The sequence below is a fragment of the Acomys russatus genome, chromosome 3 (genome assembly GCF_903995435.1).
Source record: "Acomys russatus chromosome 3, mAcoRus1.1, whole genome shotgun sequence".
In the NCBI taxonomy this organism is placed as follows: Eukaryota; Metazoa; Chordata; class Mammalia; order Rodentia; family Muridae; genus Acomys; species Acomys russatus.
The window spans coordinates 4,106,462-4,124,956 of NC_067139.1; the positions used below are offsets into that span (position 1 = coordinate 4,106,462).

Genomic DNA, 18,495 nt, shown 5'->3' on the forward strand with positions numbered 1-18,495 from the left:
TCCAAGTTTTTAGGGGTTTTTGTGTGTGCTGGGCATTGTGCATGCTCGGCAAGCATTCACTGAGTTGTAGCCATAGCTCTTAAAATGTTACTAGTCTAACTTATTAATTCAGTTGGGAGGTGGAGGTGGATAAGGAGCTCAAAGCTGCCTTAACTAACTGCATAGTGAGTTCAAGGCCAGCCTAAGTTACACGAAGACTGCAAAGAAAACAAAGTAAAATAAAAACATGTTTGCTGTAGAATTAGATGTAGCATAGAAGGAACCACACTGGCCATCCAACCATCAAAACTAAACCAGGGTAATCCTTTCTAACCCTTTCCTTCAGCTGTTTTGTGGAGACTAATCATCCCTTTTGGGCTAAGGTAGCTCTAGTTCAGACTTAAAATAACAAACCCAGCATGCCAGTTATGTTTTCAAAACCTGAACTTCTACTCCAACAAGCCTAGTGTGAAAACTGTCAAAGCTGGAATAGGCTCATTCCAGCAAATTCACCAAAACCTTCACACTCAAGTGCCAACCAGTTGAAAAATCAGTTTAGAAGCACGTAACCCACACCATATGCGTTTTCCTCTAATCTCAGTACCTCTTATGAACTACCTAGACTCAAAATAAGTTTGTTTCCTTCTGTGAATTTGTGGCTTTGCTTCCTTGTGGATCCTTATTGCTCCATTCAAATTTCTTTATTCACTTAAGCATAATTTATTCAAACACCCAGCTTCTCTAGACATTAAGAAACTCTGCCAGCCTAATTGATATGTGGCTAAATATCCTCCATGATTGTGACTGTATCCTAAAACCTAGACTAGCAACTGGCAGGTGATAGCTAATGAATATGTATTTGCTAACAGAGTAGAAGCAGCTATCACATTGTTTCACATTCCACAAACCAGTTTAATCAGCTCTCTAGATTTATTCCTTTAAATTTTGAATTTTCCAACAGGTAACAATTGAAGTCTTTGGAAATACTGAAGTTTCCATGCAGAAAACAAATTCATGTGAGACATACAAACTTCACAGGAAGATTATGATTTTCCATAAATCAATCTTTTTATGTTCATTTTCTTATCTGCAATAGGACCTGTTTCTGTACCCTAACTTAGTATTTTATGTACTTTAGATTTTACCCAAAACAGATTATAACCTAAATAACTAGTGATTTTTCAGCTCTGTTCTTAATCCAAACTCTTTTTAGTGAAATACTATCTCAGCGTTGCAGTAAGCCTGCATTGATGTATTTACCCTGTAAGACACATCTTTTCCTGTACCACCACCCAGAGTCTGGGATTACCCTGCAATCACTGGTTTCTCAGCACTGCACTGTGTTTTATCTGGCATCCCCTTTTCTACATACAGAAGATACTCTTACACTGTCTTAGAAAACACGGGTTATTAGAAGGAAGAGTTCCACTTTTCTATTACAAAGCCAATAATTTCCCTGTCTTCCCAGCCACTCTCCCAACATGGATATGTATCTGAAATGTTTTATTAGAAAAACTATCCAAACACAGGTCAATTTTATATAAAATATTTAATTTTTAAAACACAGGCTATTCATGTCACATAAATAGTTTCAATTTTAGGTTAGCTGCTTATGGCCAGCAGAAGTATCAGTTGTGACGAATGAGAATAATTTAGATACTGTCACTTATAGCAAAGTCTGAAGAGCTAAGACTCACCATGTTAAAATTTCAGAGACTTGAATACTATTTTGCTAAATTTCAAAACATTACTTCCTCTAATGTTTTAAGTTATTAGTACTCAATATTCAAATAAAACCAAAAAATTTTTTTTCATTAATTATTTTTCTTTCACCAACAAAAATACCATCAAAAAATAAAATGGTCAACTGAAAACTCATTTAGTAGGTGTAAAGTGGAAGATGAGCTTTAAAATAGTCTTACTGTTACCGAATAGTAATGTTTCTTGAGTTATGTTTTTAAATACAGTGTCACAAATTAGATAATGGGAACAGGGTTAAACTGGCTTTTAACAACTCTTCCTATTTAAGATTCCAATTAGAAATGTACTAGAGCAGTTGACATTGTCAATTGTCCATTTCCCAGAGTCTCTTATTTACTAGTGACGAAGGAAATGCTGATTGTTTACCTTTGGTTCCTTTCCAGAAATATAATTTTGTTTTTGTGTGTGAACATAAAACATACTGAGACTTGACAACGTTACAGTTATTCTTTCTTGGTTGATTTTAATAGGAGAAAAATAGTAAAATGACCTAGTACTGCTCTAATCTGGAAAAAGATACAATAAATTTCACAGAATTGAAAGGAAGAGGGGATGTTTTCTCTCTCTGAGTTTTCTTTTTGTTCTACTAAATTAAATCTAGGACATGTTTCTACTTAAGTTGACTTTTTCTTAAAATAATTACATAACTTAAAATACCGTGTTTGCTACCGTCCTCCTGTGAACTTTAATACATTTAATTATGTGAATCGTTACACACTTGCTTCAAAAATCCTGTCCTCCAAATAGACACTGGGTCAGTATGGCAGCCAAAAAGAAAAAGAGCATTCCAAAATTCTGATTCAGCTATTATTTTCAACCGCTTAAATGATTTAAAAAAAAAAAAATTTTTTTTAAGTACTTCCCAGAAGTAACAAAAGGTACTGAGTTCTCCCTTTCTTTCTTCTTACACCCCTACCAAGAGAAGGTAACAGTGAAAGTTAACACAGCCAGAAGACAGGCAGAAAAGGACAGTGTGACAGGCAGAGGGAATAGACCTAACAGAACTGACCAGGCAACTCCTAGAAACTGAGAGCTTCCTGCCTCTTCAACACAATGCAGACTCCCTTTCAAAGAAAGTGGTGTATAGACTAACTTCATCCTCGGTCCTTAAGCTTACCTGTTAAGGCACTTACTCAATCCCTCCCCACCCCACCCATAGTTTTCATATAAAAACCACTATTTCATTTGAATGAATTTTGCTGGGTTATAGTAAGCTGAAAAACAAAACAAAAATAATGTTGACCATTTTTTTTTATATAAAACTTGCATCAAGAGAAAGGTTGTGTTTTATTTTCTGAAATGAGCACAAAGTACACCTTTCACAATAACACTGAAAGCAGGTGCAAAGACTGACAGTGACCTTTGACTAAAGGTAGCTTTGTAAAAAGAAAATACCAAATAAATCAGTGCCCTTTCTGATTGTTGTAAAACTGGAGGGGTGAGGGAAGGGGTTGGTTGTTACATAAAAGTTGGTCCAAACTTACAAAAAAAAAAGCACAAGTGTGCATAGTTCAGAAGATCTGCAACAGGGCCATAAAAGCATTATGTCCCTAATGTTAGCATCCACTTTAAACTGCAAGAATACAAAATAAAATTGTTAACTAAAATCTGTGACGATGTACAATCAATAGAGCTAGTTTTAAGAACAGCATGAATTTAAGCAAAGTTTTTTCTTTTTTTTTTTTTGTTTGTTTGTTTTTTCACTATTGTATGCAAGACCCTTTTCCACATAAAAATAAAGCTGTTGTTGAATTAATATTATTCAAGTCTCTTGGATTGCTGCCTGAAATTGCAGCTAGAAAAGTCTTTCCAGATAAAAATGATGTGCCTGAGGAAAAACAGATACTCAGTATGGTAACCCTCTGCCTCGACCTCTGCCAGCTGGTGTGCTAATATGCCCCCTGTACCCTTGTGAGAACCCGGGTCCTTGGGCAGGAGAAGTCCAGGTCTGTCCATGCATGAGGCTCGGGCCCCCTGGGTTCTCCTGTAAGTTACCACCATAGTTATAGCTGTGCATCTTTGCTGGCAAGGGGTGAGTACTCTCTGGCCCTGTAGAAGGGTCACTGCTGTTTGTGAGGACAGCGATAGGACCATGGCTATATTCAAATCTATGGTCCTTGTCTCCACTAAACAACATGGGACCAGCATTGAGGTAAATGTCTCCGTATCCAGCCACTGAACTGGGAAATGACTCGGAAAAGGCAGAAGTTTGAGGTGGACCACCAGTGTGAGATGAAGCAGTACTGTAGTTATCCAAAGACTGAATATCTGAGTTTCCAATGAAACCACGTGGTTCCAACGGTGCAGCCGCAGAACTACTTCCTAGACCATCGCTGCTAGCATAAGGAGCGGCAGAGAAAGAAGATCCAAAGTTGTCCTTATAGTCTGAAGTGGGCACATACGTATCTCCTGTGGGATAATCACTACCACCTTCTCTTTTGGGATCGTCCTGGGGCTGATGCTGAGCCAGCAGCTGTAAGAGGGCTGCCTTCACTCCAGCGTGTGGGTCGCTCAGTGAAGAACTCGTGGTAGGTACGTGCTGGTTTTCTGTCCGATAATCCAGGTCCTCCTCAGTAACTGGTGGTGGCTCAGGAGGTTCAGGTGGTCGTTGATCAGGAGGCAGAATCCGAGGCCGGTCTGGTTCTGGTGTCAGCTCTAGTATCCTCCTGTCTTGGTGCTGGATGAGGTCATCTTGCCCTAAATAACATAAAACCAAAACCAAGTCAACGCTACCATGGAAAATGAAATATTCAAAATGACCAGACATTCCATCTCTGACAAAACGCCAACAGAGACTTCAAAGTGTTCATGTTGCCCACTACTAGCACTTAAACACACATCACTAAAGCAATACAGTACTCAGCTTTTCAAAGCAACTCCACAAGCTCTAATGCTTGAGGAGTTAAGTTTCTACTACATACACAACATTTGTCCGTTTGTATTCAGAACATAGGGTTATTGTAAATTTATCTTAGAAAGAAACCTATGGTATTGACAATGAGAATCATACGTGGACAATCTGCTACCAACTCCAGAAGTAAATGGAGTAGGAAACTAAGAATGTCTTTACAAATGTCACCTGACAGCGAATGCAATAGATAGCAACAGCTCTTAGTCAATCACTCACCAGGTCCCGGAGTGCTAGGTTCCGGAGGTGGCCTGAGCTGTAAGGGAGCCTCATGTCCAGACCCGTTTTCTCTCTCCTCCAACATGGCATCTTTCTGTTTTGACTGCTGAGCCTTTATTAACTGAGTCAAAAGAACTGCAAATGCACTCTGCACAGCAGCCTGGGCAGCATCAGTTTCCACTTTAGGCTGGATGGTCTGTGAAGGCTGAGCTCCTCCCAGTGGCTTTGAAGACTCCTGCTGTGGTGTTGATGGATCTGTCTGTTTCTCACCTGTTGCCAAAATTCCAGCAGGAAGGTTTATTTTATTTAGCTGCTGCTGCGTCTCAGAGTTTACCTTAATGTTCAACACTTGGACAAAGTCAGCCATATTAACACTTGATTTAGACTGTAGTAGGTTTAGGAGAATTGCCAATTCATTGTGGTTTAACGGCTGTCCAGGGCCTGTTATTACTAAAGACAAAATGTATTAATTAGAACTGTCACAATCCATAGTTTTCCCAACCCCCACAATGTCTTCATTACATGGTATTAAAATTATGTTTGAGGAAGAGTGTTTCAGAAACAATGTGAAAAGAGCACTTCAGTCTGTTCAATCAAAATCTTAACTACACCATAAATCGAGATAAGAATTCAAACTATAATATGTTTCGGAAAATTCATCTGTAGGAGTATATTTTTCAAAAGAGAAATGAAGTCTAATACTAGACAGGCACCATAAACAGATTTAACCAGGAACTATCACTGTGTTGGTTAGAAATGAAGACTGCTACAGCATCAGGTACTATCTAAGCATTTTGCAGTCTTTATCCCTCACAACCACTTTTTAAGACAATTTCTATTATTATCCTAAAAAGAGTGGATAATTTGCCCAAGGTCCTGGGTTCTGAAATTTAATTCTGAATGCAGTCTGTGAATTCTTTATTATGCTATTCCACTTCAATAATGAAGTCAACTGTGCAGAGAACTTTTTGGAAATTAAAACTAGTATTTTACAGAGTATGATAAAAATATCTATTTTTATTCAAATTATTTTTTTTTAAAGTTAAGCCATTTTGGGTTAGAAAAACATACACAAACATGCATTATTGCATATTAACTCTACCAGTAAGACACATCTAGTTAATTTTCTTTGTCCAATATTCAGTCTAGAACTGGCAGGTTCCTGGGTTCTTGAGGGAAACGGATATTTCATTTTTTGAAAGCTGTTAACCAGCCATGCACACATTTTAATCCCAGCCCCTGGGAGGCAGAGATGAGTGGATCTTTGTGAGTCTGAGGTCAACTTGGTGACAAAGAGATCCAGGATAGCCAAGGCTACATAATGAGATCTGATAGATGGGTGGATAGATGGATGATATGAATGAATGAATGAATGAATGAATGAATAAAAGAAATAACTGTATAACATATCCTTCTACATGGAAGATTCCAATCTTTTAGAATACAGTGCCTTAGTAAGAATGATGTAAAGACATCCATCAATGGGATAAAGAACTTTTAATGCAGTTTTAGCTGTCTTCCTGTGTTTTCTATGCCTTAAACAACCATAGTAATTAAATATTAAACACCATTGACTAGTGTTAATGAAAGGCATACTCCTAACCTAGGGAAACAGAAAAAGAAATCTGACCAATCATCACATATCCGTATTTGGAGACTGCTTAACACTGTTGTAATGTGAGTGGCCATGAAACTTTTGTGCTGGCACAAATAATAAAGTAATGTCAAGTTTACCCAATAAGCCTTACAGTTTATCTTTTGCCATAGTATGTGTCAACAGTAGAACAAACACATTCAATACAAACCATAGCGCAATGTGAACAAAACAAGCCACAGAAGCATTACTGACCAGGTGCTACATTTGAGTTGCTTTGAGATTTCAGCTGTGCAGGTGGCAGCACACCCTGAGGTGTGTTAGTTCTGCTGTCATCTAAGCCCAGAGACAGGTCCTTTCTGGGGGCTTTGATTGTGGAAAGATCATCAGTCATACCCATCTGTTTCTGTCGTCTTCTCTTTTTACTCCATAATTCATGACAATCTTGCCACAAAGGAAGGCTGAAAAAGATAGATGAATACTAAATCACAAATGCCATAACAAGAAATATTAGTGTTACAATGTCCCACTAAAGCCATTTCCCTCCAACAAACCATTCTAGAGAACTTCATACACACATCTAGTAATATTCCATTATACTTCAGGGTTTTAACTTTAGTGAAGGACTAATTCTCTTTCTTTTTTTAATTGTCCTAATTTTTTGTTTAAAAATTTTATTCACTCATATAATGTGTTTGATCAAGTACATCCCAAATTCGCCTCCCTCAAATTCCTTTCCTCTCTCTCCTAAACCTCTGTTCTCTCCCAATTTCATGTGCTCTCTCTCTCTCAAAATTCACTAAGTCCACTTAGTGCTCCCAGGAGGTGCATGGGTAAAGGGCTACCTACTGGAACATGGGTGAACTCTAGAGCGGCTACATCCCTCAAGAAAAAAGGCGACTCTCCCTTTCTAGCAGCCATTAATTGTCAATATATTCTAAGCTGGGAGTGGGCCTTCATGACCAGCTCCTGCCTTCCGTGCTGGGATTTTGTCTGGCTTGATCACAAATGGGCCTTGTGCCTTCAGGCATAGTTGCTGTGCATTCATATGTACAAATAACCTGCTGGAGAGATGAACTACTCTTGTCTTCCAAATAATCAATAATCAATTGTTCATCAAAATTATAAAGAATGTATATTAATAACAGCTGGCTATCATCCTTGGTATAACCTTTAGAACCAGTCCTTAGAGCACACTGAACACTGAACAGGATTTTTGAAAAAATGCAGAAACACTATTTGTAGAAGCCAGACAGAAAAGGGAGAGTAAAGGCTAGAACATAAGATTTGTACAAAACTTTTTAGTAAAATCTTTTCCCTTCTTAGTCACATATTTGCTACTATTACCAATTGCTTTGGAAATAAACTGATTTTATAAATGAGTCTCAAGAATAGGTAATCAGGCACAGAGAGGGCTCATTACTCATCAACAGAGTACTGTGTGATTAGTAACTACCAAAATCACCTGATTCTATAATAAGTTTTCATCTTAATATAGTTACATAACACTGAATACTAGAAAATAACTTTTTCTTAAAGAAAGACAAAAATACTTGATTTACAATTTTTTTAAATCCCAGTTTAATGAAGCCCATGGGAACTTACTATTACTTTTCTAGCTTAAAGGTGAGGAAATTGAGGCCTGGAAAGGTTAATAAACTTGCCCAGAATATCTAGACTCTGTCAAGCAATGCCATCAGTGGTATGTAGCTGCTGTCCTCAACGTGCATGCGTATCTGCAGAGGTACACAAGGACTTTCCAAATGTGTACTACAGTTGATTAGGGACTTCATTTCCATATGGACCCTTTTCAAAGGCTGAACTAGAAGAATGCCCTGAACACTCAAGTAAATAATTCTTCCACAATTACTTTCTCATAAAATAAAGGCATATGCAACTGAATGGTTGAATCTTAGCAATATAATATTAATAAAAAATGTCATTTCCACAGGATTACAAAACAGCATGACACCTTTGTATAAAATGAAGAACAACTACATTTTTTAAATGTAATTTTTTATGAATACATACAGATGGCAACAGAAAGTATATACAAGATAGGGAAACGGGAATGATGGTCACCTCGGGGGGAGAGGGCAAGGGAACACGTGGGTAGAAGGCAGGGTTATGATATGATTAAAGTTGGTTATTTTCAAGGTTCTAGCTTTTGCTTGGTAGGCTCATGGCTGCTTATTAACATTTAAAATAACTAATTAAAGTAACTAAAATAAATAAAAGAGAGCCATGCATGGACCAATGATGAGTGACACAAGGATTATGATTAAATCAAGTCTATGCACCTGAGGTCCGAAAACAAAACAAAGGCATACCTCTCAGCCATCTTACTATGGTGCATTGCCTCAGCGTGTAAAAACCTCCTGGAGTAACAAACAAAGGGATAATTTGAAATATAGATACTGGGAAGCTTTAAGGCATCAAAAACCCTCCAAAAGACTTTCTTTTCTGGGACTGTGTGTGTGTGTTTTATGATGTGGGCTTTAGCCTCTGTTGGAATGCTGGTTTCAAATAAAGTAAATAGTACTACAGATTAGGGTACATAAAGTCGTTATACCTCCTCCATGCTAACAGGCAAGAAATACAATGCTTTTGTGGAAAATCAAAGAAATCCAGATAAAGGATTTGTTTGTCCACTCCCAGGAATTACCTTAACACTCATTTCTATGAAATATAAACATAATCTTACAGTGATCTAAAAAGGCACAGATTAATAATGCTGATTCTCTAAACAGATCAGGCATGTTCCCCAGATAACCAAAGTATGTGCTTCCTTGAAGGTTCAAATGCTGGCTCAGCCACTTATTTGGTACCTTATCAGGCAAGCAATGGGACCTCTGTATTTCAGTTTCTATTTAAAAATGAGATTAACAATATGACCTATTTCCTGGGGACATAAGTAATATATAAATGTGTATCAGGACATCCTTGGACAAAGCCACTCACAAACTGTACACTATATTTGTGTTTGATATCATTGACCATCATTCAGGTGTCTAAAGTGTGCTTATCAAGTTATATCATGAAAGATTTCTTCTAATTATAGTCATATTACTGTGCAAGTGTTTATTGCTTTTTATATTGCTAATAAGGAGTGGTCTAGCAGCTATCTTTTTAAAGTTACAATGACACTAGAAAAGCTAACAGTGCATCTACTATAAATTAGTGCAATTATTTCTGATTTAATACTTTTACTCATTTATTTGTTGAAAAATAACTTTAACAATTAGCTTATCACTGAAAGAATAATAACATACACTTATTTCTCAAAGGAACACCACCCCTACTTCATACTTTCTCTTATATATTAAGTAGAGGGTGTTATATGTTGTTTACTTTTCATTTTAAATACTAAATCAATGTCATTAAAGTCTTGTCCAGTTTTAGTGATGTATCTGAAAACATACATTCATATTAGTTTCATAGAATATCCCCTAAAGTGTACTGCTATCATTCCTTACTTTTAAATAGAAAAGTACAGTAAAATATATTCTGATAAAAATTAAGTCTGAGTTATAGGGCCATGTTTGACAGGAATTACAGAGTTTATAAGGGAAAAAAAACCTCACAAGTATTTTAAGACATAGAGCAAAAACTGGTAGAACTAATAAAACATTAATTATTAATATCTAAATAAGCTTTCAGGTCCATTGACTTCGTTACTCTCAAGAGACCTGCAGGAGAAAGGCTTTTCAAATGACCTCATGTTTTGTTCTTTAAATGTGTATGTTTTGCCTACAAATATGTGTGAACAATATATGTGTGCTTGGTGGTGCCCACAGAAGTCAGAGAGGGTATTGAATTCCCGAGAATTGGAGTTTTAGATGGTGTTGAACCACCATTTGGGTGCTGGAAACTAAACCCAATCATCATAACTACTGAGCAACTGTTCCCACCCTAATCTCATTTTTTTAAATTAAATAATACATTAGATACTTAGTGCAGAAAGAGTTTGGAGACAGCGATGTAGCTGTGCACATCTCCTTCAGTGAGTGCTTATCTGGAAGGGCACTCATGAAAATTTAAAAAAAAAAATTGTAATCATCATGGAATCATGTCTCATTTACAGTAAGTAGGACAGACTCAGAGAAATGTAAGTTACTAAACAATCTCTTCTAGTAGAATGCATTTCTAGCAAGACTCATTGTTTTACAAACACTGAAATGCGTGCTACTAATACAGCGCCAGATATCACATTAATATTCATATGTGATACATTATCATTGTAAGAAATTTTTTAAAAGTCCATTTTAATGAAATACAATACTGCAATTAATGTAATATTAGTTACATTAGAATAAAAAAATATAAGAAATAATGGAAATTCAAGATGCAAACAGAAAAATGCCCAAATGTTAAACATTTTCTAAGTGACCATACAAATTAAAAGACCATTTAGATTCCAAAGGGCACATTTACAAGAGTAATGTAATTATTATACTTAAAAATGATAATTAAAAGTTCACTGCTATATCTTTTGCAACTTGTAAGCTTGGTTTCACAAGTTAATCAACTGAAGATGAGCTTGATACAGTTTTACTACAATCCTTTCATGTGCATTAAGCGATTAGAATTAGCACTACCAATAATGGGACAAAATAATAGTATTTTCTAGTTGATAGAATCAATCAGTAAACAAATGTTAACTTGTGGATATATTCTTCAACTGAAAAATATTAGTCTAATCTTGATCAAATCCAAATCGGGGGATGCTCTACTAAACAGCTACATTGGGCTCTCAAAAAATGCCTTTGTTGGAACTAGAGATGTAGTTTAGTGGCAGCAGTTGCCTAGAATGGGTGAGGCCCTCAATTTGATGCCCAGTACCAAAAAGAGAAGTTAGTGTCATCAAAACCTTCTCTAAGCATGAGCAAAGAGTGAAGATATACTCTAAGTAAACACAGTATGTCAGTTCTGAACAAATAGTTTAATCCTGACTCTGCAGAAACCTTGAGGAAAAAAAAACTATTGGGCTCCTGGAGAGACTTGAATAAGCACTATTAGTTATTATGATGTCTCATGCTTTATAATAGTAGCATAGGTCTGTGTAGCAAAGTTCCAGTTTTTACAAATCCATGCAACAACTACCTCAGACAAAGCTTACAAAGTAACAAAACAAATATGTTACACCAGGGTGATGGTGCACACCTTTAATCCCAGCACTCAGGAGGCAAAAGCAGGCAGATCTCTGTGAGTTCAAAGCCAGCCTGGTCTACAAAGCCAGGACAGCCAGGGCTACACAGAGAAACCTTGTCTCAAAAAACAAAAAACAAAACAAAACAAAACAAACAAACAAAAAAAAACAAACAAAACAAACGTGTCCACAAAACCAGTAATTATTGAACCTAGGTGAAGAACATATAAATGCTCATTTTCCTATTCTACTTTTCTGTAGAAAACTCAAAAGTTAAAGTAAAAAAAAGAAAGAAAGAAAGAAAGAAAGAAAGAAAAATGGGAAAAAAAAAAAAAAAAAAAAGCCTTCGATAGGCTACTAGAATCAAGCCACTTAAACACTACCAAGAACAATAAATACTAAACGCTTAGTGCAACAGTGTCTTATCTAGATTGTGTGGTACACACCTGTAATCTAGCACTCAAGAGGCACAGAGAGGAAGACTTTGAGGGAAAAGGCCAGCCTACACCACACAACCAAATTGAGTCCTACTGCCTCCCCCCAAAAAACAAAAACAAACCAACAACGACAAAGAAAAAACAACTACTGAAACAGAAAACCTAGAGAATGGGCCATTTATATATAATTCAGTAAGTTCTTAGTGGAGTTTATCATAACAAGGCCTGTGGAAATAAACTCCATATAACTGGTAAGTGGAAGAGCCAGGATTTGAACTCTAAAGGCCATGTTTATTCATTTAAAATAAAGTGAATTTTATTACACCAAAGTATTTTATTGGAGATAAGCTTGCTTTTTAATACTGCTGATCAGATTAACAATTACCAAGGAAATATCTACAAAAGTTTTGGCCCTATCATGGAGAGGCAGATGAGCTGTCTTCTTCCCAACCAATCCTAGACAAATTATAGAAGCTATAAGAAGATTCAAGAAACTATCTATTTTAATTCCCCAAACTGTATTTCCCCCCATGATAAGAATCGTTGTAAACATGCTTTTGATACTAACATTCTTTTAAATAACAATAAGAATATTCTATTGTGCAAGGTATATCACAGAGTATTTTCAGAACTTGTTTCCTATTAATCTGAGAACAATTTGAGAGCTGGCACCACCCTTTACCATATTTGTATTCTTGGGCAAGTTTTTTAACCTCTTTGAGCCTGCTTCCTCGTCTGTTAAGCAGTGGTACTACTAATAATAATAATACCTACCGTAGAGGGTTGTAAAGATTAAACTTAGAATAGAAGTCAAAGCTCTGGCTAAAGCAGCAACTACTAGAAGCTTAGGCCTGAAGGATATAGGATATATTCCACCATACTGAGGTTCTGACTCTTAGAGGTGAAATATTTCACTACCCTTCATTAGCTGAAGAAATGGTAGAGGCTGGAGTTTTTTTGTTTTTTTTTTTTTGTTTTGGTTTTTTTTTGGTCATGTGTCATTCCCTACCCCACCCTCCCCACCCCCCTTCTATGGTAGGCTTAACAATAGACAAGCATTCTTGATGTGCAAGTCATCTAAGTTTCTGGTATTTTAACTAACTCAACTTATTAAGCATGGACTATCTTCTGCTCAACACAATTAATTTAAAACATTTCCAAAGCAGTCCAGATTCTATAAATAATGACATCTAAAATAAAGAAAGTCACTTACTCTGGTGGAGGCATTTTGGAGGGTTCCACATCTCGGAGAAACTCACACTGAAGAGCTTGCTCAGCAGTGCAGCGCTTACTGGGGTCCAAGGCAAGCATGTAATCAAATAAGTCGAGTGCAGCTGCAGGAATACTAGCACCAGAGGATACACAAGTCAAGCACGATCTTCACATGAGCCCTGTGCTTCTCTGAGCACTTATTTTAAAAACAAATATTTGGCATCAAATTTGAAAATTAATTTAAAATTGTATTTTAAATATCAACTGCTTTACCCTGATTATCTTTAAAACCCTCATTATTTTATTAACTAATAAATTCTTGTTACAGAACACTATGAACAATAGGTTCCTGCAGGTGATGAATATTTAAAAACTAATTTAGAAATCAATTTAAGTATTAATGAAATACTGGTTAAATAACTGAAGTGTTCTATACAAGTATCAATATTCTTTTCAAGAACTATTGTTACTTTTCTACAATTCTGAACTATTTAGCAGACAATTTCTTTTATTACTCTATGAGCAATTCACTGTTATAAATTAAAAACTCAATAGCCTCCTAAAATAAAATAAAAACCTAAGCTCAAGTCATATGAAAGCTGTTTCAATAAAGTTTACAGGACCATTTTTTTCTTCCTTCCTTCCTTCCTTTCCTTTCCTTTCCTTTCCCTCCCTTCCTTTCTTCCTTCCTTTCTTTCTTTCTTTCATTTTTCAAGACAGGGTTTCTCTCTGTGTAGCCCTGGCTATCCTGCAATCACTCTGTACAACAGACTGGCCTCCAACTCACAGAGATCCACCTGCCTCTGCCTCCCAAGTGCTGAGATTAAAGGCGTGTGCTGCCACCCCCACCCTGGTGGTGTAAGAGGTAAAAGGAAATGTTCAACACAACGCCCTACACGAGCTGCAATGTGTCCATCTCAGGTGAGAAAGACATTTAGAATTATTAAGAAATGACCTTCTGAGTGGTGTGGGCACACTTATGATCCCAGCAGTTGTTAAGCAGTGCAGACCAGACAGACGTTCAAGGCCAGCCTGTGAAACTCTGCCTTGGATTATAATGAAAAAACAAAAGACAAACAAACTTAAACCTCAAACAACTCCAAAATAAATATTCAATGCACTGTGGATATTTAAGCATCCCTTTCTTACAAAACAAATTCTTCTCTTAACTTCCGCCGATATTGCTTCTTTGGTTTCATGGTGTTGAAATACGGCAGTTTGATTACATCAGGCCACACTGCAGGACATGGACTCCCACATATACGGCTAAAAACACACACACAAAAAAGAAATTTTATCATTGCAAACTACATACAAAAACTAATAAATACAATTGTTAAATCAACTAGTTGTTAACGACATAAAAGCCTTGATACGTGTTAGAAATTTACATATTTTAAGTCTTCACAATTTAATTTGAAAATCCCCAAATTTTCCAAAGATACATTCAATCTGCTAACAGATCTCCCTATTAAATAAAATCTTAAAACACAGGTGATGTTTAGGTTATGTGGCCTATGTGGTCTCACTCTGGTTGGGGTGCTAGCATGGCTTTCTCTCATAAACTTAAGGCAGACTGATGGTGACAACAGAGCCAAACTTCCTAAGCAAATGTCACCACTACCTTCAGAAGCAAACAGGAGCACTCTGAAGGTACACGGTCTGCAGTTTCAGCAGTGCCACTGGTCACGGGTATTTATACATTTTAATTGTTCTACTCTTTGACTATACCTCAATAGTTTGGTATAAAAATACAGGCAATCAGATTGGGGAAATAGGTTTTAGCATATAAAATCACAGGAGTATGTGAATATCATTTTAAAAAAACTGTCAGTAAGGCTTAATATGTTAAGAGAAAATATAGTTCCATTACTGCAACTATTAATGCCTTATTTTCTATATATTCTGCTCTTTTAAAATTTTTAAAATTAAATTTTGCAAACCTCTCAGGAAATGTTAATTCCCAGACAACAGACTCTGATAGGATCCCAAAAGGATACTATCACAACCATGTCCTCCTCACCATCTACCCAACAAGGTCTCTTCTTCCCGGACAGTCTTTCACATGCTTTTCTCTTTCTTTAAAAGTTGTTTCATCCTCTGTATTCTGAATGTACACCTAGCTAGCTCTTTCTCTTGGTCCCAGGCACAATGACAGACATTAGTAATATAGAATATACTAGAATAGAGAGATGAAAGACACTTTGAGCTGTGGATATAAAAGAAAATTTAAGTGAGAGAAAAGAAGATTTTTGGTCACAGTTCCAAGGATAAAGCACAGCCAGGTAGGAAAGAGAATACATGAATATATAACAGGCAGAGACAAAACAGGCAAAGTCATACAAATAGCAAAGAATAGACATGTAAAAGGAAGAGTACATAAATCACTATAATTAGAATTTATTAACTTCAAGGTGGGTGAGCTGGAAGAAGAGACTCAGGGTTATACGGTGGACTTTGACCTGCCTTTTACAAGTGCATAATGCATTTGAAGAATGCATACCTTTAGGTTTGAATCCTGTCTTTGGTATGAGCCTAAATATACAACTTAAGAATCTGTTCTTTTGTGTAACAGTAACCAATTTTACTTCAAAGCCACGAAATGAATTAGCACCTGCCTATAACAGCCACAATGAACATAAGCTAAAGAGTTTAAATTGTTTTACTACATGCACTGTTGGAAAATAAGTATTGAATAAAGTATTAAAGTTACCAAGGAACACGCAAGATCTGTCTGACTCAAGAGCCAGGGGCAGCCTAATGCAGAGTTAACACCCCACTCCTCCACGCCCGACCACCAAACTGTATGCACATGTTCTGTGTGTGTTCATTTACTTCTCTTTAAGGTATTAATTTTTGTGGCCTTTAAGTTTTAGCTTGTCAGTTTGAATTTTAGAAGCTCTCTCATCACCTGTATTTCTTTCCCTAGAATTCTAATGCCATAAATTACATTAAAAGATTTTTCTCTCACCTAGGGTCCCAAAGGATGTCCTCACATCTATCCCACTTTCCTGGTAAGTGAAGACTTTCACGGGACATGTCTCTTGGGCTAGTGTCTAGTTTAAGTGAGTGTATACCATTTGACTCTTTCTGCTTTTGGGTTAACTCACTCATTATGATCATTTCTAGTTCAATCCATTTGTCCACAAATTTCGGGAATTCCTTGTTTTTAATAGCTGAGTAGTATTCCATAGTGTAAATGTACCACAGTTTCTTTATCCATTCTTCTACTGAGGGACACTTAGGCTGTTTCCATGTTCTGGCTATTATGAATAAGGCCGCTATGAACATGGTTCATCATATGTCCTTGTTGTGTGCTGCAGCATCCTCTGGGTATCCTTTTGGGACTCTAGGTGAGAGAAGTAAGGGAGAATGGGGAAATAGAAGGATCCAGAGAGTCCTAGAAACCTACAAATAGAACATTATGACGGGCAGTTCTAGGCCCAGGGGTTCTGCTCAAACTATGGCACCAACCAAGGACAATACGGGCAGTAAACTTCGAGCCCCTACCCAGATCTAGCCAGGACATCCTCCACAGATAAGTGAAGAGTGGAGACTGACTTTCACATGAACTCTGTTGCCCCATATTTGACCATGTCCCCTGGATGGGGAGGTCCAGTGGCACTCAGAGGAAGGATAGCAGGCTACCAAGAAGAGACCTGATACCCTATGAGCATATACAGGGGGAGGAGGTCCCCCTCAGTCACAGTCATAGGGGAGGATAGAAGGGATGCGATAACAATTGAGATGTAATATGAATTAATAAATAAATAAAAATTTAAAAATATTTAAATAGTAATTAAAATAAAGGACATCAAGGAAAACCCCCCAAAATTTTTTTCTAATATGTATTCATCCTCATAGTCAAAGATTATCACTCAAGCTTAATAAAGGGACTATTACACTGTAATCAGTTTATAACACTTTCTACTTGTTTTACATGAGTATGTACATACAACAGTTCTCAGAAGTACTTATATGACATTTTGCATCAGTATTTATATGGGATTTAAATAACACCTGTTCTCAAAAGTGAAGTCCAGGAGACGGAAAGACAGCCCAATAGTTAAGATTAAAGCTGTGCACCACTACTCCTAGAATCAGATGTTTTCATTATCTCTGAGTGATATAGTCTAAATTCTGTACCCATAAAACAATCTAGACCTGAGGTTTTAAAAGTATATACCTTTAAACTTTAGCTGGGCATGGTAACACAGGCCTTTAATCCTAGCACTTGAGAGGCAAAGGCAGGCAAATCTTCAAGGCAAAGATGTCCTATAGTGCAGAGTTCCCAGACACCCAGGGCTACACTGTAACACTGTCTCCAAACACCAAAATAAACAACAAAGTGTGACCCTTTGCCTGAGTGCACACAGAAACAATTTCTGTCCCGATTTGCCCCATTTTGTTGCCAACAGTATTTTCCTTTTTTAAAAAAATCACTTCTTAATCCATTCCATCTGTAATGCAGATCCTAGCCATCTGCCATATATATGCGTGTGTGTGTGTGCGCGCATGAGTGTGTGTAGAGAAAATATTTGTGTATTATGTTGTATTTATTTTAAGTTTATTGCTACTGCAGATTGAAACCAGAGTGCAGTACATGTTGGACAAGTGTTCTACCACTGAGCTACATCCCCAGCTGAACTTTCTTGAACAAAACAAATGATAAATAAGTCATTGCAGTGTCAGAGTTTAAAGCTGATTTTTATTAGCATTTCTACTTGATCTGCTTTCCCTTTTAATCTGGACACCAACACTTCAGCATATCCCTCAGCTTCTGACTGAAGAAATAACCAAGTGCACGTGCACAGACACACATAGAATCTCCTCGTATCGTTTCCTACACCCTTGTATTTCAGCAGTTACTTTTGTCGGTGCCCACTCAGAACCAGAAATAGAAATGGACATTCTTTCCCCCGGACCCCAAGGCATTCTCAGTATGTAGTACTGCCTGCCACACAAACATGCCATCAGCAAACATTGTTCCTGCTGGCTGGCCACAGTAGCATGTGTCCATAATCCAAGCAACTGGGAGGCCACAAGATTGTCACACGTTTCAGGCCAACCTGCTCTACAAAGTAACTTTAAGGCTAGCTGGAATGAAACAGTGAAAACCTGTCTCACAAACTTCAAGCCAAAGTACTGATTTGCTGTCCTTTAGGACAGTCTATTGTTCACATTAAGGTCTTTGCTTTTCAGATTTTTCATGAAATTACACTGATTAACCCACATA

At 37.0% G+C, this 18,495-nt stretch overlaps 1 protein-coding gene across 4 annotated transcripts in view; it reads right to left on the bottom strand.

Moving 5' to 3' along the window:
• Positions 1 to 2,438: 2,438 nt before the first annotated feature.
• The window catches only part of Cdk13 (cyclin dependent kinase 13), a 95,398-nt gene continuing 79,341 nt past the window's right edge, over positions 2,439 to 18,495 (bottom strand). Inside the window, exons 10-15 of one of the 4 annotated variants that reach the window (XM_051168075.1) lie at positions 14,409 to 14,525; positions 13,261 to 13,392; positions 8,792 to 8,839; positions 6,717 to 6,922; positions 4,868 to 5,137; positions 2,439 to 4,437 (exon numbers count right to left, since the gene is read on the bottom strand). In XM_051168075.1, the coding sequence (XP_051024032.1) occupies positions 3,587 to 4,437; positions 4,868 to 5,137; positions 6,717 to 6,922; positions 8,792 to 8,839; positions 13,261 to 13,392; positions 14,409 to 14,525 (1,624 nt within the window). In that variant the 3' untranslated portion in view covers positions 2,439 to 3,586. Of the gene's footprint in view, positions 4,438 to 4,867; positions 5,318 to 6,716; positions 6,923 to 8,791; positions 8,840 to 13,260; positions 13,393 to 14,408; positions 14,526 to 18,495 lie in introns of all 4 variants that reach the window. The other 3 variants (XM_051168062.1, XM_051168083.1, XM_051168069.1) reach the window with 3 other exon arrangements.